The 26,336-nt window shown below is 41.2% G+C and overlaps 2 protein-coding genes across 7 annotated transcripts in view; both read right to left on the reverse strand.

The window, feature by feature from the left end:
• The window catches only part of VNN1 (vanin 1), a 36,985-nt gene extending 26,408 nt beyond the window's left edge, over nucleotides 1-10,577 (reverse strand). For 2 of the 6 annotated variants that reach the window (XM_019803566.2, XM_011229646.3), the window contains exons 1-2: nucleotides 10,366-10,577; nucleotides 4,706-4,843 (exon numbers count right to left, since the gene is read on the reverse strand). The gene's annotated coding sequence lies outside the window, so the exon portion shown is untranslated. Of the gene's footprint in view, nucleotides 1-4,705; nucleotides 4,844-9,857; nucleotides 10,003-10,365 lie in introns of all 6 variants that reach the window. The other 4 variants (XM_019803564.2, XM_002923025.4, XM_019803565.2 and 1 more) reach the window with 3 other exon arrangements.
• VNN3 (vanin 3) lies at nucleotides 4,361-25,302 on the reverse strand. The gene is given in 7 exon segments (XM_034670782.1): nucleotides 4,361-4,458; nucleotides 9,325-9,364; nucleotides 20,633-20,784; nucleotides 21,785-21,946; nucleotides 22,821-22,962; nucleotides 24,822-24,927; nucleotides 24,929-25,302. Coding segments are annotated over 7 exon segments (915 nt in total). The 5' UTR covers nucleotides 25,144-25,302.
• Nucleotides 25,303-26,336: the final 1,034 nt, after the last annotated feature.

Consider the following 26,336-nt stretch of genomic DNA (forward strand, 5'->3'; position numbering starts at 1 on the left):
GATGAAAACAAAACAGAAAATCTTTTTCTAGGCAGATTACATAAAAGGTAAAGAAAATTTTGTTTGTAATTTCTCATAAAAAGCAAACCAATCATCTAAGAAAGTTTTTCTTTTAACAGAGAGAAAAACCAAATTCTAATTTTCCATCAGTGTTCTTTTGATATTAAAACTCACTCTTAAATATACTTATTCTAATCTTAGCTATATATAAAATTCTTTTTCAAAGGGTTTTTTTCCATAACTCTACAACTTATTTATTTATTTATTTATACACTCAGATTTTAAGTTTTCCCTTTTTAAATAACTAGCTTCACTTTAGGAAAAATTATTTTTGCCCTCAACAAAAATGTATTGTCATTCCTCATACTTTTTTTTACCCAAAACACATATCTTACAGAGTTGTTTCCCTTATAATTTTTAGCAGCTTTAGTCACATGTGAATTACAACTCTGAATCCTTAGAAACTTTAATTTCTAGTGAAGTGGTAGTGAACAACTGTAAATTGTCTGTTTTTCCAGCATTTTTTAGATCAGCAAATTTATGAATATATTTCATAATTTCTAGAAAAATGTGCTTCCTCATAGTACAGTCTTTTAATAAAGAACAGAACATGTTTACTAGCAGACCCAAAATTTTTAGTTTCTTTAGAGTAGTAAGGAAACCACAAGTAGATAAACCTATGTTCAGTATTTAATGTTTATTATTTTATCTTATTTAGAAACGACCTAAATATTCAATGAATTCAACCTATCTCATCACTTACCAAAACTTCAAGGTTTCAAGTTGCCAAAAAGATTTCAGGAAACTATTTTTAAAGTTTACCTAAAAACCTTTTAAAATTTATATCTATTTAATTTACTCGTTCTTAACAATTATGCCTAGATTACCCATAAAAACTGTAGGCGACATCAAGGTCAGTTATCCTTCCAAGCTAATTATTTTTTAAAAAGAGAGATAGTATCAGCCTATTTGACTCTAAGTAAATTGAGGCAGAGTAAAAGTTTTAGTTTAAATGCTGATAATTTTAAAGGCATGTCTCTTTTCATTAAACCAACAACCTTAAATTATTTTTAACACTGAATTTGCTCCCAAATCATGTAAACTTGAAAATAAGCACTTGCTTTGAAACCAACTAAACAGGGCTCTTTTACGAACTAATTTTAGTAAGACCATCCAGATGTAGAAAACGATCTCACACTTACAACATATATATTGTTAAAAAGAAAACCACAGGCCCAATGTGGCATTACTTCTGTTAAGCCTCCAAGTCAGTAAACCAAGACTTAATACCTAAGCTAACTGCAGTTTCAACTCCCCAGGAATGTAACCTTTAACCAGGCAACATGGAATTTCCCCGTCAGCACAAGAAGTTTATTGATAGACCCCTTGCATCTCCCTCAGGAGGGCAAATTGCCTACAAAACGCCTTCTTTGCTAATAACTTGTCTTTTTCTGCTCCATCTCTACCTTTAAAAGCAGTTCCTCTTGGTAGCACTTTGGAGTTCCTTTCTGATTGTTAGAATGGGATGCTGCTCAATTCATGAATTGATTAAAAAGGCCAGTTAGAGCTTTAAGATCTCCTTCGATGGATTGTTCTTATTTAACAATAGAGACATACATACAAACATACTTATGGAGGCAAACAAAGATCTTATGGCTTTTGTTGTGTGGGGAGAACGTTACAGGCCTGATTTTTATATACATTTTCTCCCTCTCTTTTTTTTTCCTTCTGGTGAGAAATTTTTTTTTAAGTTTATATTTCAAAGAATGGCTCTTACTTCCTAGAGAAGAGGGGGTAGAAAATTTATACCACAGAGGCACCAAGGAAGTACCCAAGTTTTCTCTAAGGTGGACTTTTCAGGACATATTGTCCACTTAGCAGAGATGCTAGGGTGTGGGCACAAGAGCCCTTTTAGCAATTTGTATTTTTACTTTTAAGTAAGCGCCACCCCCAGCATGAAGCCCATCGGGGGCTTGAACTCATGACCCTGAGATCCAGCCCTGAGCTGAGATCATGAGTCCAAAGACACTGAGCCATCCAGTTGCTGCCTTAGCAATTTATATTTTTAAAAGGCCTCTTCCCCTCCCTGTCCTTTTTCTTCAGTCTCAGGCTTAATTGTGGATTGTGTTTTCATTTCAAAGATATGACAAAATTGATAACTCTAAGGGACAGAGAAAGAATGCAAGTTGTTTGTTTTAAAGAAATTTGAGATATAATTGCTATTTAAAAAAATTATTTCTTTTCTTAGGTACAGGACAATTTTGTTCCAATATCCTGATCTTTTATAATACCTATAAAGCATTTTGAGAGGAATAGGCAAGGTTTTGAGATTGGTAAAAATAGGTAGGCTTTAACTTGTTTTTGAATTGTCATTTATAGTTTTGTAGAGATTTTTAGACAAAGACAAATTCCCCCAAAGATGTGGACTGCAGCCTGAATATCAAGAGATGGACCTGCCTTTTTTTTTTTTTTTTTAAAGATTTTATTTATTTATTTGACAGAGATAGAGACAGCCAGCGAGAGAGGGAACACAAGCAGGGGGAGTGAGAGAGGAAGAAGCAGGCTCATAGCAGAGGAGCCTGATGTGGAGCTGGATCCCACAACGCTGGGATCACGCCCTGAGCCGAAGGCAGACCAGACGCTTAACCGCTGTGCCACCCAGGCGCCCCTGGACCTGCCTTTTTAACTAAACTTTATACATATATATACATATATATACCAGGGAGATGGTTAACTAAAATGGGAATCAAACCTTTATGCCTTTGTAAACTCCGTATGAAGTGTTTTAAGAAAAGCTTTTTCCCTAAGTACATAATTTAACCTTGGGCTTTTATTATATTAGGCCCTGAGATCAGCCTTCCACTGATTAATTGCAGGAAGGCCTAGGAGAAATTTTGTTTACCTGCTTCCTCTGTGAAGGGGGGCTGTGTTCCAGGGGGCCTTCTGGCTTGCCTAATAACCATAGTATAATCAGGAGCTGAAAGAAACTTCCCTTAGTAGCCAGTCAAGTTCTTTTTGAGTGAGGTTGTGAATAGCCATCAACCTTTCTAATTCTTCTTAATTCGGTAAGATCTTTTGAAAGCGGAAGAAAAGGGGCTTTATAATTTAAAAGATCTGCTGCTGTTCAAGGGACATGAATTCTGTGTGTGTGCTGGGGGCGGGTGGGGGGGTGTGCAGTTCTAAGATACATCTGCCAAGGTCATTGCATAGAAATGTCTAAAGTTGGCAGAGCCTGATTACAGCTAAGCCAGCCCTACTGCCTGTCCCAGGTACTGCTAAATTTACTTTTTGGCTTCCAGCCTTTGTAAGAGCAGTCTGTGTACTTTGAACTTGAGAGTAAGCTGGAGTACTGTCTAAAAAATCTCATAGGCAAAGGGAAGTTAAAAATGATAGATGGGGCCAGATTTTAGGAAGGGAAATTTACAATGGATGTAGACATTAATTTTTGTCTTAAGTCCAATTTCTGTTCTTTATCTTGTCAGAGGAGTCCTTAAACATAGCCTTATACTAATAAGACAATTGAGAACTCACCATAAAGAGTTTTTTTTTTTTATTTAGCCAATTTTATTTTTTTTTTTTTAAGACTTTGTCAGAGAGAGAGAGAGAGTACAAACAGGGGGAGTGGCAGGCAGAGGGAGAAGCAGGCTCCCTGCTGAGCAAGGAGCCGGATGCAGGACTCCATCCCAGGACCTGGGATCATGACCTGAGCCAAAGGCAGACACTTCACCAGCTGAGCCACCCAGGCATTCCTTAATTTAGCCAATTTAAAGGATCCATCTTCTGGCCATTGATCTTGCTATTAATATCAATTAATAGCGACTCAAACCAATAAGCCTTTTTATGGTTTGACCAAAGATAAGAGATGTCCCTAGAGATAGTTGATGAAGCCCCCATGATCCAAAAGTCTACTGCCAAGAATAGGCTACGAAAGCAAAGACCTGCAGGGACAGAGTGTAGGAATGATGTGGTCTATCAGGTGTCTCCAGTCCTTCCACAAAGGTGCAAAGCTTCCAGTCACAGAGCCGCCAATGGGAGACAGCGGGCAGGTGCTACTGAAATGGGATTTTTCTAGCACTAACAGGCAATGAAGATTGAGACGACCAAGGCCTTTTACAGTTTAGGACCTCTTATGACAAAGTCCCCCGAGAGCTAGCACAACTGGACAAAGGGAATATTTGCTTATAAATGGGCGTCTCCGATCCCCAGTCTATTCAACTGGCCACCAAAGTTCACCCCAGTAAATGCCCCCTCCAGATGGCAGAGAACAGAGAGAATGTTCTCACTGGTCACAAAGCCAAACTCTTAGGGAAAAACCTCATCTCTTTTTACACCAGGGACCCAGAGCAACGTATGTTGCTGTCTAAGACACTAAGTAGAACTGAGAACTCTCCACTCCGTGGGCCCGCTTGATCAGCAGGCTGATAGGGGCTATGCCCACCTTCTGCGTTATGGAATCTCCTTTATGACAAACAACACAGACAAAGGAAAACAAAGACCGTCTCTGGAAGGAAATGGATCACTAGCCAAACAGTACTCTACCAAATTTTTACCAAGAGTCGCTAAGCCAAAGGAACTAGTCCCACAGATATTTTCTCTGGCTAATTTTAACTTGAGAGAAAGAGAAAAAGACTGGCATCCCTCTCACTCCACCAGACCTCACAGACAGAGAGAGATTCCTGGAGGCCGACATGGTAAGAAATCTTACCTTCTGCCGGCGATAAGTTAGATCTCCAAGATCTCAAAGCTGCAGAATCTTCAGAGCAAATATTCAGTGGAAGTTGATCCAGCTGGCCACGCGGACTGCAGGGGAGGGACAGCCTCCTCTGCTTTCAAAGACTTTCAGCTGCTCCAAGAATTAAATGGACACGAGACAGATTAACAGGAAGAAGAAAAAAAGTTTTATTACATGCACACAGGGGCCCCGGAGTGACACTGAGACCTAAAGATATGACCGAGGCAGGCATTTGTTATACTTTTTAGACAAAGAGGCAATAAATCTGTGAGGAATTGACAGGACAAAGAAAACTTAACTTGGGAAGCTTCAATTAGTAAGGAATTCTAAACAGAATTTGGGCTGGGGTAGAAAATTAATAAAAGGTAACAAGGGTTGTTTATACAGACTTTTTGACTCTAAATTTCCTATGTCTGGTGATAAGAATCTCTTTACCTCCTGGTGCAGATGGACCACTTTTTACATAAGAGATTTATTTGTTTTCTGAAGATAAGAAGTCAATGTTCTTTTTTTTTTAAAGATTTTTTTAAAAGATTGTATTTATTTTTTTGAGATACAGAGAGAGAGCACAAGCAGGGGGAGAGGCAGAGGCAGAGGGAGAAGCAGGCTCCCCGCTGAGCAGCGAGCCCAATGCTGGGGCTCCATCCCAGGACCCTGGCATCATGACCTGAGCTGAAGGCAGACGCTTAACCGACTGAGCCACTCCGGCACCCCTTAAGATTTTTATTTTTTTATTTGAGAGAGAGAGAGAGATGGAGAATGAGCAGAGAAGAGGGGCAGAGAGAGAGAGAAAGAAGCAGACTCCCCGCTGAGTCTGCTCGATGTGGGACTCGATCGCAGGACCCTGTGATCATGCCCTGAGCCAAAGGCAGACACTTAACAGACTGAGCCACCAAAGTGCCCAGAAGTCAGTGTTCCTTTTGCATTGGCTGTTTCTTAAGTAACTTTAATTTAAAATAATGAACATGTCAAAGCAGCGCATTTTGGAGACCTGCCCTTGGCGCCAACAAGTCTTTGATGTGGAGAGAAGCCTTGGTTAATACCACCAGGCTCTGCAAGGATGGAGAGCATTTCCTCTTTAGAGGGACAACATGACAACCCACTGCCTGGAGTCGGAAGGAGACCCCTCACTGACAGCACCCCAGGGAGCAGGCCTCAGAATGAACTCAGCAGGAAATCGTGCCCCGCCCAAGTGGAAAGAACCAGAAACAGGGGAAAGGAGGGGAGAACAAAGACTGAATGGGGTGAGCACTGCCTCTCACACTTCTCTATGTCCCCAGCACCTAGCACAGTGCCTGGTACACAAAAGACCTAACGTGTCATTTAAGGGATTGCCCCGGACCACCCCTAGCTTGCCATAGGACTTGAGATAACTTATTTCCCCTATCTCCTCAGCTGTTCCAGCTCACCCAGGTGATCCAGTTGATCCAGTTGATCCTGCTGAATCAAGGGAGGTCAGTGCAGGACAACCAGTCATGGGATTAGAGGGTTGGAATTTTCAGTCCCACCCCTGCCTTCAGGGGCCGGGACAGGGCCTGGAAGTTGAATCAATAGCCAATGGCCAATGATTGACTCAAGTGTGCCTATATAATGAAGAGGTTTGGAGAGCTTCCAGGTGGGTGAACAGGTGGAGATGTGGGAAGAGTGGCATGCTTGAAGAGGGCTTGGGGCTCTGGGCCCCTTCCCTTGTTCCTTCCGTCTGGCTATTCCTGAGTTATATCCTTTTTAATTAAACTGATGTTAAAAGGAAAACCACAGGCCCAAAATGGCATCATTTAGGGCCCCACATCAGTAAACCAAGACCTAATAACCTAACCTATCTGTCATTGCAAACCATGAGAATGTAACCTTTCACCAGTCAACACAGAATTTCCTGGTCAATTCTAGAAAATTTACTAAGGCTCCTATCGCTACCCTTAGGAATGCAACCTTGCCTAAACAATGCGTCCCTTGCTAATAAATTCCTTTTTTTTTTTAATTTTATTTATTTGAGAGAGAGAGTACAGAGAGAGAGGGAGAGGGAGAAGATGACTCCCTGTTGAGCAGACAGCCCATCGTGGGACTCGATCCCAGGACCCTGAGATCATGACCTGAGCTGAAGGCAGACGCTTAACTGACCAAGCCACCCAGGTGCCTGCTTTTTTCTTTTTCTTAATGCCTTCTCTCTGCTTTTAAAAACTGTCACCAGCTATACCCCAAGACCTGACCTTTACTGCTCACTTGCTTATACTCACCAACCCTTGTCCCACATTTTTCCTTAAGCTCTTCTTTCCAGCTTCTCTCTTAACATAGGTAAGTGGAAAACAAAACCACCCCTTACGCAATAGTGAGTGCCCTGACAAGACCTCCAGCCAGCCCAGAGCAACAAGACCAGCCTGAGCTTAACCCCTGACTCAGCTGCATGGATGGACCAACAACTACCTTGACTTCGTTGCAGTACTAAAATCTCTGCCCGGGGAGGAGCAAAGCCTCCTTTCCATAACATGAAAATGCATGTACAGGCATGTTTCCTGAAGGCTCGCGTGCGACTTTGTGCCCACCTTTACACAAGATGACAAAGCCTCCTAATCTAAATATTCATCTTAACCCTAAATAAAGAGAATCCATTCACCTTTGCTCAGAGAGTCACGGCTTTGGGAACCATCCCCCCTGATCTCCTTATTTGCTGCAAGTAAACCTCTCTTTGTGTGACAACTTAACCTGGTGTAGTTTCTGACTCATCCAGGCTCAAACTCGCATCAGTTCAGTTACAAAATATGTCCTTTGTTTAGCTCAGGGGAGCTCCCCGCTATTTGCTAGATGGGATGTTGCCTGATTCATGATGAGTCATTTTAAAAAGCCAATCGGATCTTCAAATTTACTTGGTGGCATTATTTTTTCTTACCAAATTGGGTGGCAGCGTCAGGATCTGAAGCAAAATTCTGACTGGGTTGGAGAAAAACGGGAAACACAGGTGTGGTGCTCTGTGAACACTTTTGAGTTCGCAAGTCCCTCTCAGTTAGGCTCTGCTCTTTTTGCATTCCAAGTCCTGACCTAATTGGCTTTCTCATCCAGGGTTAACAGGTCAGTCTAGACTGACAGGAGATTCTAACGGAGTGCCAGTCCTTAGCCCTTGGCTCAGTCCACAATTCCACGCTGGAATTCCTTCTTCATTTCCAGCCTGCAGTCCCCATTTACTGTGGTTTGCTGGTTTAGTCCTTTCCCCAGTTCCAGTCTGCAGTCTCAATAATGGATTCTGCTGGTTTAGTCCATGATGGGAATTGCTGGTGGTGGGCATAGCCTTCTCTTGGCCAGTCCACAGTGACAACTTTTGGTTATTGCCGTTGCATTGAGGTACCCATGTTTGTCTTATTTTGTGTAAACAAAGGCTTAGCTAATGGGATCCTTAAAATCAGAAGAGTCAAGTATGCCACCTTTTGGCACACTTGCTTATTTTATGTCTAAAAACAAAACTATGATGCAAGGAGTTGTGATTATCTACAGAAATGGTAAAATTTTACTAAAAACAACACAGAATTATCAGGGCCATGATGCAGAACATTTCAGTTAGATAAGGTCATCTAAGGAATGCACTTGAAAGCAAGGGTTCCCAAGGTAAACAGAATGGGATACCTGTTTTGAGTGGCAAGGAGAAGCCTCCAAAAAGTTTCAAAATTCCAACAGTTTCATTGGAAGATCCATTGCAAAAGTCTAATGAAAAATTTAATATATAAGAGGTACCTGTTGGGGCCAAAAGCAGGTTGCCCCAAGACAGGCCACTTTGGCATAAACACTATTTTGAGTTAAAAGCCATCAAAACCCAGCAGATCCAGGAAAAACTCTTTACCTCCCCCCTCAACTGCCTCCCTATACTAGGAAAACAGGTGTTAACAGAGATTTCTCTTTACCTAATAAATCTATCTGCATAAAAGCGCAAGTTATGTTTTCCAAACATCTCCTCAACTTCCTGCTGCTGATCTTTCTCACCTTTGTATCTTTAGGACCCTATCCCTCTTCGTAACTCATATAAGCCTCACATAAGTCTGGAATTTCATGCCTGTGTAGATCCCTGTATATATGAAATTAAATTTGATTTTCACCTGTTCATCTGTCTCATGTCAATTTGATTCTTAGTCCAGCTAGAAGGACCTTGAAGAGCAGAAGAAATTCTTCCTCCTCAACACACCTTTGTAAATATTAGATTTTAATACTGCTTATTATAAGCTGGACTAGATCCTGATTTCTTGTGCCTAGCTCCAACTCTCCAAACTAACATTTTTTTAAATTTTTCTCTCATCTTTCTGACTTGGAATCATTTAAAAAATAAATCCGCCCTTCTTCCTGAAGCTATACAAATTGATTATAAACAACTTGATATAAATTTCAGAGAAATCACCACAACAGCTCATTTATAAATCATCTTCATGGCTCTTGCTCTGTGGGTCACTCAAAAATACAGCCTGACATCTAGAAATCTTGATTGGCTACGCTTAAAACTCCGAAATTGGTTTATGATTTGATCTAATCATTAGCCATTGTTTTTCTTTTGTTTCCATAACAATGCCTCTTATTTAATACCTGATTGCTTGAACCATAGGCCTAACAGAACATACCTTCATCACTGCCTCTTGAAATGAGTTTAGCTAAACTGACCTATTGTCAAGACAAAGGGACAGGTTCAACAAGATGAAACAATCCACCAACTCAACTTTTAATGCGTGAAACTTCAGGAAGTTTCAGAGGCAGGAACTGTAGGGGCAAAAGGCCAGCTGCCCCAAGATGGGCCACTTTGGCATGACGGTTAGTTTGAGTTAAAGTAATCAAAAGCCAGCAGATTCAGGGACAGCTCTTCACCTCCTCCACCACTTCCCAAAGAGAATTTGGATAGAGGATCAGCTCCAGGAAGAGAGCTATCACCATAGATAACTCTGACTCTGTCATAAGGTGAACTAGGAGTGGCAGACAGGGAGGAACCTCACAAGACCGCCCGATCAAAGTCCCCCAGGTCTCCTTTTTTCTGATAGTCCAGCAAACATGTTTACCAACCATTTACTCTTTCTCATTTTCCTGTCAATTACACTCCTTTCCCTTAAAGACCCAGACCCCCACCCCCTTCTCCTTACTGTAGAAAGACATACATACTCACTTTTCCTCTCTTTGGAATTTCCATGTGCATGTGGATTTCCCATACATATGAAATGAAATTTGATTTTCTCCTGTTAATTTCTCATATCAATTTGATTCCCAATCTGCCTAGATGGGCCTTGAAACGGACAGGAAAGTCTTGCTCCCTGACATACCGACAACAGAAGACTATTTATTAGATTGATGTAACTCCCATGGTTCACCTCTATCCTCGTTCAAGTACTCATTCTACTAATCGCCCATCTGAATTGGTTTTCCACTCAGGAAAGACTACATAATTGTAAGTAAAAGTCTGCCAAATTAATGGTTTTACAGACATTCCCATATCTACTTTCAAAGAAGGGCTCCCATAGAGGTCCCCTCCCAGATTGGAAGACACTGAGGACCTTTCTGGTAAACTGCTACATTGTTCCCTTAAACAGCTAAGGGAAAACTCTGGTGGATACCAGAGCTTACAGACAGGATCCTGGATAAACTGTCGAAAGCCTGTGAAGGATGAAAACTCTTACCAGAATCAATTCTTCTGAATCAATGTCTGTGGTGCCCAGTCTGGAGAGGAAACTAAAATCTCACTGTTGTCCCTTCATTTCCAGCTTCAAACCCATTGTGGATTGTTCTTTTCTCTCCCAGAGAGAGCAACTGCCTTCTTGCTTGTCTCCTTTTGCGTAACTAGGCTTGGCTTTCTGCCTGCCTGGTACAGGCAAGTTGTTTCTTTCTTTTGGCTGCCTTAGGGAGTGACTCTGGATTTGTGGAACATAGTATCCTTTGCACCCTCTTTGGGGATCTGTCAGACACCCACAGGGTGTTACTCAATGTTCCCAGAAATATTTAAAAGTAGAACTATGTACTCATGCAGCATTATTTACAATAGCCAAATTATGGAAGCAGCCAGAGTCTGTTGACAGATGAATTGATTAAAGAAGTGGTATGTTCAGCCATGAAAAAAGAATGAAATCTTGACATCTGCAACAACATGGATAACTCTAGAGGGTATAACACTAAGTGAAATAAGTCAGGGAAAAATAAATACCATGTGATTTCATTCATGTGGAATTTAACAAAACAAACAGGGGCGCCTGGGTGGCTCAGTTGTTAAGCGTCTGCCTTTGGCTCAGGGCGTGATCCTGGTGTTCTGGGATCGAGCCCCACATCAGGCTCTTCTGCTGGGAAGCCTGCTTCTTCCTCTCCTGCTTCCCCTGCTTGTGTTCCCTCTCTTGCTGGCTGTCTCTGTCTCTGTCAAATAAATAAATAATAATAAAAAATTTAAAAAAAAACACAAAAGACCAAAAAAAATTAAAAAAACCACTCTTAAATACAGAAAACAAAATGATGGTGGGGGGATGGGTGAAGTTGGTGAAAGGGATTAAAAGTACATTTATCACGATGAGGGCAGAGCAATGTACAGAATTATTCACTCATTATATTGCACACCTGAAACTAATAACACTGTATGCTAATTATACTGGAATTAAAAAAACAAAACTATGTACCCAGAGGGAAAGCAACAAATTGAAGATAATGTAGTAGGATAGGTGAATGAACGTAAGATGTCATTTAAGTTATAACCCAATTCTTTGAGGAATTGAAAACACCATCCTTATTTTACAAAAGAAAACTCAGTGTACAGGCAATTCAAAATTCACCTATTCTTTTATGAATCCCAAAACTTCCCTTGTTTATCTGAAATGCCCTGTAAATTATTGGCCTTAGAAAACCAAAGTCCTTCTTAGAAGAACTTACTTTTTTTCTCTTCCCTTTAAAGTTACACATCTTATCATGCCTTTGCAAGGTAAACACAGTGCACAATTACCTGCGACTGAAGGGGGAAAAAATAAAGAAAGAAATGTCTTTTTAAAATAAAACGCTAGGGACACCTGGGTGGCTCAGTCGGTTAAGCAGCTGCCTTCAGCTCAGGTCCTGGGATCGAGTCCCACATCAGGCTCCCTGCTCAATGGGGAGCCTGCCCCTCCCCCTGCTTGCGCTCTCTCTCCCTGACAAACAAATTAAAAGATCTTTTTTAAAAAACAATCAAATAAAAAATAAAGTAAAATAAAAAAAATAAAATTAAATTAAATTAAATTAAAAACTGCTAAAGGGCTCTTGTGCCCAGACTCTAACACAGCTTTCTTTTTTTTTAAAGATTTTATTTATTTATTCGACAGAGACAGGGACAGCCAGCGAGAGAGGGAACACGAGCAGGGGGAGTGGGAGAGGAAGAAGCAGGCTCACAGTGGAGGAGCCTGATGTGGGGCTCGATCCCAGAATGCCGGGATCACGCCCTGAGCCGAAGGCAGACGCTTAACCGCTGTGCCACCCAGGCGCCCCCTAACACAGCTTTCTTAAGATTTATTCCAGGGACAAGTACAAATCTTAAAAATCTTCCCAAAGTCCTTGCATCCATGTGTTCGTGAGCATGTTATAAATGTGAGATACTATTCGACCTCTGGATGGTATTGCTAAAATTAATTTTCAAAAGAGCTCTATTTAGTTGAAGACAAGTGCCAATAAGGGTTGACCATTCTAAACCTATCAAAAAGATAGACACTAACCCAAATGTTTTTTTTTAAGTTCATGTGATCTGGGAAAATATTCAATATGAAAGCTTGTTTAAGATTGTTGGTTTAATTAAAATGGACATGTCTTTAGAGTTATCAGCAATAAAATGGAAACTTTTATTCTACCTGTGTTTACTTAAAGTCGTAAGTCAATGTTATCTCTTGTTGCAGACTATTTAAAAGAAAAACAGGGGCGCCTGGGTGGCACAGCGGTTAAGCATCTGCCTTCGGCTCAGGGTGTGCTCCCAGCATTATGGGATCAAGCCCCACATCAGGCTCCTCCACTATGAGCCTGCTTCTTCCTCTCCCACTCTCCCTGCTTGTGTTCCCTCTCTTGCTGGCTGTTTCTATCTCTGTCGAATAAATAAATAAAATCTTTTTAAAAAAAAGAAAAGAAAAGAAAAGAAAAAAGAAAAGAAAAACAGCTTGGAAGAATGACTGACTTTGATGTCTCACAAAGTTTTTGAGTAATCTAAGCATAATTGTTAATAAAAAGTAAATTAAATAGACATAAATAAAAATTTTAGGTAAGCTTTTAAATTGTTTTGCCAAATCTTATTGGCAACCTAAAACCTTAAAGTCTTGCTGAGTTAGTGTAAATGAGTTAAGTTAAATTTGTTAAATATCTAGATCACTTCCAAGTAAAACTGATGAAGGATAGTTGGAAGGCAGGCAGGCAGGGAAAAGGGGCCCCCCTGCCCCAAGAGGAAACAACCCTTCAAAGGGTTTTACACCACCCTGGAAGGAGCCCTCCAGCCTTTCCCATGTGACAAAAACCTAATTGGATGACAGGTGCAGGGATGGTTAATCAGATTAAAACAGCCAGCCAAGAAGCCCATAAAAACTCCTAGACTTAGAAACTCCTGTAGCAACCCTCTCACGTCCCCTCCTTCCTCGGAACCTTTGTGCCATCACTTCACCATCGCTCAATAAACCTTGCTTTGCTGCCCACCCCTCTGTCTGGTCTACCCCTTCATTCATCGAAGCGGTGTGACCAAGAACCACGGGCACTGACAGAAAAAAATCCTGTAACAAAACAAAATACTAAAACATTGATTACTAAACACAGGTTTATCTATTTTTGGCTTCTAATTACAGAGAAACTAAAAGATATCTGGAGCTGTTCATGCTACACCTGAAAATTTAAAAAGGCATATGCTTCTAAATATTCTGATATATATTCATAAATCTGCAAATCTAAAGAAGTATGGTAAAAGAGACAGTTCACTTACTACTGAATTTTCACTAGAAATTGAGATTTCTAAGACTTAAAAATTCTAATAAATGTAATAATTTATTAGACCACTGGAAATAAAAAGGGAAAATAACTTTATATGCAAAGAAAGTAAGATGCATGTTTTTGGTAAGAAAAAGTTATGAGGAATAGAGATACATTTTTGCTGAGGAAAAACAAAGTAATTTTGTCCTAAAGCAACACTGGTTATTTCAAGAGGGAAAACTTAGGACAAAATCGGAGTGTAAAGAAGAAAGTTGTAGAAGATTTTTGAAACAGAAATCTTGGGAAAGAACTTTGAGTATGTGATCCAGCTGGCTTCCATGCAAAGGCAGCAACAACAGAATCTATAATGATTGTAACACACCTGGATGAGGTCCATTCTGCTTCTGCAAAAATGGCTCCTCATTCCCAGGGTTTTGCCATCCTGATGTCCCTATAACATGGCAACAGTCTGCTCCTGAATCAGAGAAACTGAGATGGATAAACAATGGCTGTAAATTAAATGAATAGTCAGGGCTATGGGAAACTCAAGATGGCTGCTTGGTTTTTCCCAGCTCCTTGACAAACCCCATTTTCTGACTTTTGCATTCCTTCACCCACTGTAATGCATTTAAGATAACTCGGTTACAGACATTAGTGGAGAAACTTCTAAGAAATTGCAAAAAACAGTCTGCCAATAACATTTAACTCATCAGACCCATAATCCTGAAAAACTGATTTTGTCTCCAGTGTCCTCAGACCCTCTCCCTGTAGACCTTTTGAACACCTGTAGCTAAACTTCATTCAATTGCCACTTAGTGTGGGTTATCAAATGTCCTTGCTATTGTATGCATGCTTTCCAGGTGGGTTGAAGCCTTTCCCTGCCACAAGACTGATGCTCTCACAGTGGGAGGGGACCTGTTGAAAAATGTGATTCCCGCTTGAAGTATGCCTTCTATAATCTCCAGTGACTGATTCACATATGAGCCTTAATGAAAACCTTGCAGACTTGGAATTCTATCAATAGATAACCTCCTGCTGATCCCTTGTCTCATGCTAGTATGACCACTACTGTAAGTCTCTAATGCCTTATGCTCAAGTCTGTCATCAACAGGTTAAAGAAGCCTTCCTGGGCCCCAATTCAAAGGATCTTGTTTATCACAGTTTAGGGCCTGGTGACCAAGTATTCTGAAAACATCATCAGAGGAAGACCTTGAGCCCCACTGGAAAGAAGTTTACCAAGTGTTCCTGACCCCTAACACTGGTACAAAATTAGAATGTATTCAGCGTTGAGTACACAACACACAGGTAAAGAAGATTCCACCTGCTACCTGGTCCTGTGCAGACACAAGAGACCTCTGAATCAAACTGACAAGGAAGACAAGTAGCTGACGTTGAGGTAGACTGCTTCCACCAAGAGACCAGATCAAGACTTCCTACTTCAACTGAACATGAAACCCCTTCTCCTTTTCCCTTCCTTCACTCTGGCATTGGCCTGGAAAGATAACACCCTCATCTTTATCTCCCAGGCCACTGCTAAGATGGGTCACCTCTGGAATTTAGGGCAACCTTTTTATTTCAGACTAGGAACCTGAAATCTGAGCCCCTACATCTCATTGGTCAAATCCCCTGAATTTACATAGTCAAGTTAGAAAAGGTCTACCAGGAGGCTTTCATGATTCAGGGTTTACTCCTTTTGTCAGGTTCCTACTTCCTGGGCAAGGGATAAATATAAATGAGGCTCTGATCAGGAACTTCTCCTTAATTCTTGAAATTGTTGCAGAATCCACTGCAAAAGCAATAGCTGCCCAACCAAGATCCTTAGACACTCTGGCCAAAGTTGTTCTTGATAATAGAATAGCCCTCAATTATCTGTTGGCCCCAACTGCTATCCCTGGATTAACACTCCTGGGGAAGTTAAAACTCAGATTACAGTATGTGAATGATATTCTAATCCATACTCCCACAAAAGAAATATCTGATAGTAATTCTATAATCTTACTTAATTTACTGGCAGACAGGGGGTATCCTGTCTTCCCTAAAAAGGCAAAATATCCAGACTAAAGGTAAAATATCTGGGATATGAATTAACACCAGGTCACCAGACCCTGTCTACTGACAGGAAAAAGGCTATATTAGACCTTGATTCCAACCACACAGAAGCAACTTGATACTTTCCTAGGCATGACAGGTTTTTGCCACCTGTAGGTTCCTAGATTTGGGCTCTTAGCCAAACCATTCCATGATTCAGCTAAAGCCCTAATGAAGAATCTTTACTCTGGACTAAAGTCCAGCAGATGGTCTTTCAAACATTAAAAATTAAGCTTTCAACAACCCCAGCTTTGGCTTTACCAAATTTAGAAAAACCATTTACTTTATATGTAGCAAGCTTTGGGAGTCCTCAGCCAGAGATTAGGAAACAAAATAAGACCAGTGGACTATTTTTCAAAGACATTTGATAATGTAGCACAAGGGTGGCTGGCTTGTCTTCGAGCGGTGGCTGTGACAGCCCTCCTGGTGGAAGAAGCTTCAAAACTTACTATAGGACAGTCCTTGATAGTAATGACCCCACAACAGGTCCAAATTGTCCTAGACACCAAAGGACACCAATGGATGACAGGAGGCCAACTTACTAAACTCCAGGCTATGCTTTTAGATACACCTAAAATAATAGTTAAAACCTGGCAAACTTTAAACTATCCTTACACCTGCTCCTGACCACCATACTTCTATGCTAGAACATGACTGCTCAGAAATTACTGATCTTGTTTATTCAAGCAGACCAGACTTGAAAGATTCCCCTATTGAAAATGCAGATGACCGTTGGTTTACTGATGGCAGTAGCTTGATGGATAAGGGAGAAAGAAAAGTCAGATATGCTATAGTTAGCTTAATTAAGACCAATGAGGCAAAAGCCCTTCCAGTGAATACTTCTGCCCAAAAGGCTGAATTAAGAGTACTTACCCATGCTCTTCAATTGGCAAAAGGCCTAAAAATTAATATTTATTCCGACTCCAAATGTTTTTCTGATGCTACATGCCCATGGGGCAATTTGGAAAGAAAGGGCATTATTATCAAGTCATAATTCCCCAATCAAATATAGACCTGAAATAATCACACTTCTCAAGGCTATATACCTTCCTGAAGAGGAGGCTATAATTCACCTCTGAGGACATCAAAAAGATAGGAACTTAGAGTCTAAAGAAAACATTTGGCAGACCATGCAGCCAAGCAGGCAGCACAAAGTAAACAAACATTAATTCTTACACCATCTTAACTCCCATAAAATCCCTAACTCCAGTCTACTCAGACCAAGAGATTCTATATAGCCCAGGAGTGAGGACAGTCAAAATATACACAGGACTGGCTTGTTAATCAGAGAAAAATCTTCATACCCAAAAATAACCAGTAAAAGTTAATACAAGGTTTATACCAGGCTACCGATTGGTTTGCTACTGATTGGACAAGGTGACCCAGAATTAGATGGCTACCTCCAAATGGAAACCAACGGTTATGTGGATCTAACCTATGACCCTGGCTTCCTCCAGGATGGATAGGTTGTTGCACCTTGGGTTTTGCTTAAATTCACGGACATATTATCAAAACCATCACTACCCAGCTAATCTTCCAAATTTAAAACAACGATGGACAGGATCAACATTTCACCGGTATGATCACTTAACATTTATCTTCACTCTATCAATGGGACTACAGAACGTCATTTGGCATTTGGAGCCCTTAATAAATAGGCCGTAAAAGCACTAAATGACTCACAAAACAGCATTTCCTACTTAATGCTGACTTTACATAGATGCATAAAGCAGTTCTACAAAACCGAATGGCCTTGGATGTTTTAACAGCTGCTCAAGCAGATACATGTGTCATTAGCAACACGGAATGCTGTGTATATACTCCACATTATCAGAGAAATGTAACAAGATTGCTCAAAGATGAATACTCTCTCCCTCTCTTTTAATGATTGGTTAAACTCCTGGACTGGAGGAAAAATTTGGTCAACTATCAAAGGTCTTCTTGTTGGGCTCCTTGTTTCATAATAATATTAACCTCAATTTGTTGTCTCTTCCTGCCTGGTGCCTAGACTCCTTCACGGCCATAACTTCAAGCCGACAGCTAATCCTTTCTGCACAAGGTGATTCGTATATGTCCTCTACCTTGGATTTGACTGCCTCTGCCTTTTGTAACTCTATATATAATTCCCCAACTGACCAATGTTGACCCATAGGTAGAGACATCTCTACACCCCTATTCAGCAGTAAGAACTTACAGAACAAAAGACCTTCTACCCTCAGCAATCTTAAAGATTTAAGGGTCAAAACTGTTCAGGGGGGAAATAATGAGAACAAAGGCAAGAGAAATGTAGATAAAATTACATTTCCTTACAGTGCAGCCCATTGATAAATATCTGAGACATGCAGAGAGTGACATTCCTCAAGGAGCCCACAGCTGCCTTAATGTTACTGCTTTGCTAGAGACTAAAACCATCCTTCGCTTGACAGCACCCAGACCTCCAGGATCCTTTAAGTCTTCTTTACATATAGAAATCCTTTAGAGACTTCTGTTATCTCTACTGCTCCCCCAACTCCAAAATATATAATCAAAGTCACATGTCACAATCACAAGTGCATCTCTTTCTGCCCACGGGTCCTGTTGCCATGTTTTAATAAAAGCACCTTTTTGTAGCAAAAATGTCTCAAGAATTCTTTCTTGACTGTTGTGCTCAATGAGCCTGCATCCGGAACCGCGACAAAGTGCACTCCAAACATTGGGAATTATCCCGCTTATAGTCATCAGAATAACCTTGCTGGTGCATTTTATTCTTTCAAAAGCTTTCAGTGCATCAGAACATCAGAAAAGGAACCAAAGATGACTGACCTAAAGAATAGAAACCTGAATTCATAACCTGTAAATATCCCAGAGAAAAAGGTGAAAAGTCATGACCTGTGAACACCATACAAGGGATCAGCAAAAGTTTCAGTACCTCAGAGCAGTAGCTGAGACTGGTGTTCATGCCTTAAATTTTGATCCTATCTCAGTTAGGCTGGAAGTCTTAACAAAAGGAGGGGACTGTTAGAAGGGAAAACCACAGGCCCAAAATGGCATCACGTGGGTTAAGGCCCCAAGTCAGTAAACCAAGACTTGAAGCCTAACCTACCTGCAGTTGCAACACCACCACGGATATAACCTCTCACCAGTCGACACTGAATTTCCTGTCCATTCTAGAACATTTGCTGATACACCCTAATACTCCCCTTAAGAGGGCAACCTTGCCTGAACAATGCATTCCTTGCTAATAAATTCCTTTCTTCCTCGTTTTTATGCCCTTTCTCTGCCTTTAAAAACCTGTCTCTTGTCAAGCTCCTGGGAGCTCCCCTCTGCTTGCTGAATGGGATGCTGCCTGCCTGATTTATGAATCATTTAATAAAGCCAATTAGATCTCCAAATTCACCCGGTCGAATTTTGTTTTTTAACACTGGTAATCCAGTAAATAAAATGTTTCTGAGTTCTGTGAGTCCCTATAGTACATTAACCAAACTGAGGGAGGGGGTGCTTGGACCCTCCTTTCCATAGCCAGGTAGTCAGAAGCACCAGGTGACCACCTGGGCTTACAATTGGCATCTCAAGTGGGAAGAGGGCAGTTCTATGGGACTGAGCCCTTCACCTGTGGGACCTATCCCCAGGGATGCAGTGTCAGAATAGAGGTGAATTATAGGACCCCCAGCTGGTGTCAGACAATTGCTTAATGGTGTGGGAAACACAGATTGGGATCGTGTGTCAGAACTGTGGGACCGGGTCAGAGTTATAGTGTGTTCTGTATGATAAAAGGTGAGAAGTCTGCCTCTGTGCTGTTACTAAATATATATGCCTAGATGTTAATATTGTTAAAAAGAAGACAACAGGCCCAAAATGGGGTCACTTATTCTGAATCCCAGCAAGACTTAATACCTAACCTAGCTACAGCTTCAGCTTCTCCCAGAGACGTGAACTTCAACCAGGCAACCTGGAATTTTCCAAGGGCCCACACTAGGAATTAATCCTTAAGCTCCCCTTAGGAGAGCCACCTTGCCTGAAATATAGCACTGTTTGCTCATTTCTTTTTTCACTCTCTGCCTTTAAAAAGGTTCCCTTTTCTAAAACTCAACGAACTTTTTTTTTAATAGATGAAATGTTGCCAGATTCGAGAATCATCGAATGAAGCCCATATGACGTTTAAATTTACTCAGTTGAATTCTTGTTACTTAGTAATATTTAGTGACTAGAACACTTTTGACTTCCTTATGGACATTAATCCAATTGGTAGTCATTTACAGTTTAAGAATATATATATATAAATTTTATAAATAAAAGTTTTATAAGTAAAAGTTTTATTAAGTCCTATATATATAGTCATATATATATATATATATAGAGAGAGAGAGAGAGAGAGTTTTATTAAGTCCTATATATATAGGACTTAATAAAACTTTTACTTTTTTAATACTACCCCTAACCATTATTCTGTGGCTTGAACTGGCTTCCATAAAAAGAAAAAATTTATTTTTGCTCACCTGTAAATTATACTCTGCTGCCTCAGATATACTAGTTGAAGCCAGAATGACTTCCCTCTCCAACGAAAGAATATAGGAAGACTCTGCTCTGAGGACTGCGGTCTGTCAGAGCTTCTCATTTATAAGTCACTGTAAATAAAATGAGAAGGGTGGCCAAGAAGGGCAGGAGATAAGATTAGGTCAACGAAATAAAAAAGCTTGTGGTGTTAAAAGGTAAGGATCAGAACAACTTCCAGGGGGCGCCTGGGTAGCACAGCGGTTAAGCGTCTGCCTTCAGCTCAGGGAGTGATCCCAGCGTTATGGGATCGAGCCCCACATCAGGCTCCTCCACTATGAGCCTGCTTCTTCCTCTCCCACTCCCCCTGCTTGTGTTCCCTCTCTCGCTGGCTGTCTCTCTCTCTGTCGAATAAATAAATTAAAAAAAAAAAAAAAAACCAACTTCCAGAGCGGCCGCTGATTCTGCAGCTCCCAGGGTTAGAGAGACGGAGCAGAAGTCTCTTCTGTAAGATGCATGGGTGATGAGGGGTGGTGAGGAGGCTGGGGCCACCAGGTACTTGTACACCAAGACAACTTGGTACACCAGCCGACTGTCTAGGAGAGAGAGGAAAGAGGCCTGGAAAGAACCAGCACAAGGCCATTAGGATCTGAGTATCAGAGCCTTTAGAGAGAGAATCCAAACATGATGGGAGCAGAGATAAGGGCATTATCTGCTGCCCAGAATATCTCTAGCCTCCGGGAACTGTGTTGCATTAAATGGAATGGAAATAAACATCTGGGAAAAGTCTAGGAGAGCAATTGTCATATCCTTTGTGAGGAAGAAGGTGTCTCCAACTCAGAGCGAGCCTCAACCACTCCCGCAGGAACCCGAGAGCTCCCCCGGCTCTCAAGTGTCTCTCTTCCCAGAGTTAATGAGTGATCAATGGAGAGGAAAAAAGAGCTTGGGGCCCCGGGCTGAGGGACCAACGGTGACCAGGGGAAAGGTGACAGGGTAGCCCTTTCCAAGGAAGCTTCCTGTCTAGCACAGACTGCCACAAATCTAAGTATCCAGGGGGCTTGCTTTTACAATGGAGTAATTTCAGAAGGGAACAGGGTATGGTCTGAAAGAGATAATTGTTTTCTTTTTTATTTCCATTGTAAGTAATTTCCATACAAATAGAACTTAAGAGTAGAATAAAGAGATCATGGAACAATTTTAATTAGTTAAAAAGTTGTTCCCAATTTTTTAAAAAGTTATTCTTAATTACTTTACAAGATGACCTTGTTTTGTAACTTCTTGTATCTTAATCAACTAGGATGGACTACGCTCTGCATACTCAGCCTTCACCCTGTGTATTTACAAGTGATAGAAAAACATTTGCATTCATTAGAGTAGTTAAGACAAAAGTTTTCTAAGGCTCCCCTCCATTTAAATACAGGTTTGGCTATACATACCCACACACACACATACTTCCTCGTGGAGGATAAAGGCACCTCCCACAAATGAGTTGGTGCTAAATCAAATACGTAAAGTGTAAAACAGGCTAGACACATCCACTTTTTAAATTTTAAGTTTGTTGTTTCAGCCAGTTTGTGATATCTCTTCTAAACAGACGTGAAGCATTTTTTCTTTCTCCCTTTCTTTGCCAGTGCAATCCTGAAAGTGTGCCAGCGGGAGGGCATTGTGATCGTCTCCTAGGTCCTTGCCTTAAGCGCGGAGGGTCCTTCTCAAACAGTGCTCTGTACAGGGTCATAACTAAGGCAGAGAGCTTGAAATCTGATCAAAGAAAGCAAAAGATTCACTCCAACGTGAGCTTGGGTTTCCAGCCCAGACGCCCTTCTCTGACAACCTCACTCTAAATAGTAACACGCACACAGGATTTGGTGTCAGAAACCAATGTGTCAGATCTGAAGGTCGAATAGGAGAGAGATTTGGGTGAAAGTGCATCAGGTAAACTGTGGCAGGGGTGGTTAAAAAAGAAGATGTAAAGGGGCGCCTGGGTGGCGCAGTCGTTAAGCGTCTGCCTTAGGNCGTCTGCCTTCGGCTCAGGGCCTGATCCCAGCGTTCTGGGATCGAGNGAGCCCCACATCAGGCTCCTCTGCTAGGAGCCTGCTTCTTCCTCTCCCACTCCCCCTGCTTGTGTTCCCTCTCTCGCTGGCTGTCTCTCTCTCAAATAAATAAAAATCTTAAAAAAAAAAACAAATGATGATGTATAAACAAATTCTTTTAACTCATGAAATAGTATCACTATTGCTCTCGTTAAAACAACTTCTTAAAATAACACACCCATGAAACAGGCTGCAGGTGCATTCTTTAATGTATTTCACTTGGGCCTTCTACACCATGAGAATAAAGAGAATATTAGTTGCCATCACCCACAGTCGATATTTCTTTTTTTAATTCTCCATAACCCTACTGTTGCCTTGGATCTCAACATCATATTTATGTAGAAAAATGAACCCCAAATTTTCCATCACAGCTTAAAGATATCTAGAAACACAACTTTGCTTCCATATTATAGCTTCCCCTTATCTTTAAAGTTTTGCCATATAATGTGAGCCAGAGTATTGCAACACTGTGTCATAAAATTTATGACATTTATTGTCCCGGATTCCTCCTACCTCAGAAGGTCTCTCAGGAGCAAGCTGACTTGACGGAGAGTGACCTGTGAGAAAACAACGCATTGCAAATGTGCCACCAAGGGAGAATTCTTCAAACTTTGTGAAAGCTGACCCCACAGACTCCCCACAAGTTCTCAGGTCAGTGGTTTGACTCTTCAGTAATGTGCATATCTATGTAGCAAAGGAGAGACAGAGGTGGTCAGAAATCTTGGAAATATTTTCTCCACAAGAGACACATTGTCAAGGAATAGAGGAAAATTTGGTAAGTTGCATCTGTCAGGGAGGAAGAATTTCCTGTCCCCTTCGTGGTCCTTCTAGCCAGACTAAGAACCAAGTGGACATGAGGCAGATTAACAGGAGAAAGTCAAATTTAATTTGACTTATGGGGAATCCACACAGACACGGAAATTCCAAAGGCAGTCAGGCCAAATGAGGTACATATGTTATTCTGAAGTAAGGAGAAAGGCTAGGGGTCTGGGACTTCAAAGAATTGGAATGCAATTCACAGGAAGATGAAAAAGAATAAACATTTGGTAAACAAATGTTTGCTCTGTCACTCAGAAACAAAGAGACATAGACCACTTTGCTCCAACAGGCCTTGTGAGGGGTTCCTCCCTGTCGGCCCCTCCCGGTCCGTGTCATGACAGAGTTCTCCACGGTGATTGGTCTCCAGGCACAGATCCTCTATCTCAATTCTTCTCAGGCAGTTGTGCGGAGGTAAAGAGCTTTTTCTGAATCTGCCGGCTTTTGACTGCTTTTTATCTCACAGTAATCTCCATGCCAAAGTGGCTCATCTTGGGATGGCCTGCCTTTGTTCCCTACAGCTCTGAAGCAGTCTTTTCAAACTACAGGTCAGAGCCATTAGTGAATCCTAAAATCAATGAGTCAAGATTAACTTTTTTTTTAATAAAAAGTGAAATGCAATAAACTAGATTTTTATTTTTTTTGAAGATTTTATTTACTTATTTGACACAGAGACAGCCAGCGAGAGAGAGAACACAAGCAGGGGGAGTGGGAGAGGAAGAAGCAGGCCCCCAGCAGAGGAGCCTGATGTGGGGATCATGCCCTGAGCCAAAGGCAGATGCTTAACAACTGAGCCACCCAGGGGACGCAATAAACTAGATTTTAAAAGTCAGAGTGCCATTGCTCATAACTAGAGCTATTTCTGATGGATTGTTGAAAGGCAGGCAACCAGGCAGGGAAAGGCCCCCCCCCCAAAATGCCCTAAGAGGAAACCACCCTTAAAAGGGTTTTAAACCACCCTGGAAGGAGCTCTCCACCCTTTCCCGTGTGACAAAAACCTGATTGGATGACAGGCGCAGGGAGAGTTAATCAGATTAAATCAGCCCCAGCCGGCCAACAAGCCCATTAAAAACCCCTGGGCTTAGAAACTCTGGTAGCAACCCCTCTGGTCCCCTCCCTCCTCTGGAGCTTTGTACTATCACCTTGCTAGCGCTCAATAACCCTCACTTCGCTGCCCACCACTCTGTCTGGTCCACCTCTTCATTCTTTGAAGTGGCATGACCAAGAACCCCAGTCCCCAACCGAAAAAAAATCATGTTAACATTTCTAATTCTAATTCGAATTTATTAATAAAATATTTGTTTAAAGCGAATCTATTATACTTCAGTCACACATCCTGACTTCCCTGCATCATGATGGGAAATGAAGTTCTTACTCTGGACTCTAGTTGAACACAGTTTGGAAAACACTGCTCTAAAGTTACCTGACACAAGACGAGAATGCATGGAAGTTGCAGCCTTTTAAACTTGATCTGCCTGGCCGAGAACGAATCAATCTGCTTTATGTTTTACTTTGCAGCCAAGAGAACTAACTCTGTTCTTGCTAAAACTAAACAAATCATTCTGGGGGGGGGGGCGGGGGGAACTTCAGTGATGAATGTTAGCATTATAGAAATTAATTAAATCCAGCATAATTTTTAAAGAAATGCAGCGCTGATCTAGCAAAAAACAAAACAAAACAAAAAACTAATAAAAAAATCCATTCTAACACTTTGAAGCATTTTTTACCTGTAAGTAATATTGACCTCCTACTGTGTGCAGTCCATCAAAAGCACCTAGTGCATACACTTCATCTGTTCACTTCTCAGACATCTTGTCAGTTAAGTGACAACACTTGCTGGCAAACTGTGTCACTTCTTGTGTTTCTCTTAAGCTCAGGGAAGGTGAACTCATCAAAATAAATCATTCCAGGAAAATTTGACTGCTCAGACAAGAATGGCCTGACACTTCTGGCATAAGCACTCCAATCCACAGCTGCAGGGTAGGTGGGCTCACTTCGAGGCCGGGACTTCAATTCTGAGAGCATCAGCTGGCCACTCTCTGTTTCCATGTCATAGTGATACACTTGCTTCCGGTGTGCAGATTCCGCTCCCTATGGAAGTACATAGTTAGAGACTCGGGTATGCAATGCTGTTGTTGCCACTTGTTCAGAGGTTCATTCAACTCGCAAAATGAAATTAACAAGCTGAGTCCGCCCCAATCCAAAAAACTCTTGGACTCTCTCTCTCTCTCTTTTTTTTTTTTTTAAATAAAATCCGTTTTCCTGGTGGTTCGATGTTTCCACTGGTAGAGCCAATACCCAACTCTTCTAGAAGGCAGCCGTCGTAACAACAACTTGTTGAGAACTTCGTATGCAGCTGTAACAGACATGGGACAGACTGTAAGGCAAGCTCCAGTTTTAACAGAGCTCACAAGATGCAAAGGGAGAATAGATACAAGTGCTTATGACTGTGTTCACTTGTTTATGACCAGTGGCCCTCAACTTTTGCATTATAAAAGAATTTCAGCAGGAACCACAGTTGCTGGTTTTTCTTGGAAAGACTGTCAAATAGTCTGAAATGTAGGAACTTTATCTGGCCACCTTGTAAACCACAGATTATAACATGGTCAATAATGATGAGTGTCCACTGAGTTGAGGCTCTGGGCCTCTCCAGAACGTGGCTAATGCTGTAGCATTCATGTGCTGAAAACCGAAGAAGCTAGGCTTCGGGCCATACAATTTGTTCATCTCTATAGAACCTGCCCATTTTTTAAGTGAAGTCCTCTTCCCTAAATACTTGTACTACTATGTCACCCAAAATCTCATTTTCAGGAGATGGTTTCCTTGTGCCTCTAAAAAGCTAAACATGTTTAAGACATTAGATATAGTTGTCATTTATTTAACCCGAGTCTCTGACATTTTCTTCTCCCTTTGCTCCCACATCTAAATTCCTCATAAAGTTTCTTTAAAACATCTCTTCCTGTTCTGATGTATTATGCTGAGCCACATTCTGCTTTAAATTTATCTCCCTACCTGCCACAATAGCCAAAGTTGCTCATTCCACCCAGAGCCATCGCATGAATTTTCTCTGAAGTCCAGCTCCTGTTATGTCACTTAGACTCCAACAGAGTCAGTGATTTTCTATGTTTAAAACACTAATTCTACAAATGTGGTCCATGCTTCATGAGGGGTAAGCAAGTTGATTTTGCAAGATATTCAGATAAATACTTGTAATAGTTACAAATCGGGGCACCTGGATGGCT

Source organism: Ailuropoda melanoleuca, chromosome 10, assembly GCF_002007445.2.
Source record: "Ailuropoda melanoleuca isolate Jingjing chromosome 10, ASM200744v2, whole genome shotgun sequence".
In the NCBI taxonomy this organism is placed as follows: domain Eukaryota; kingdom Metazoa; phylum Chordata; class Mammalia; order Carnivora; family Ursidae; genus Ailuropoda; species Ailuropoda melanoleuca.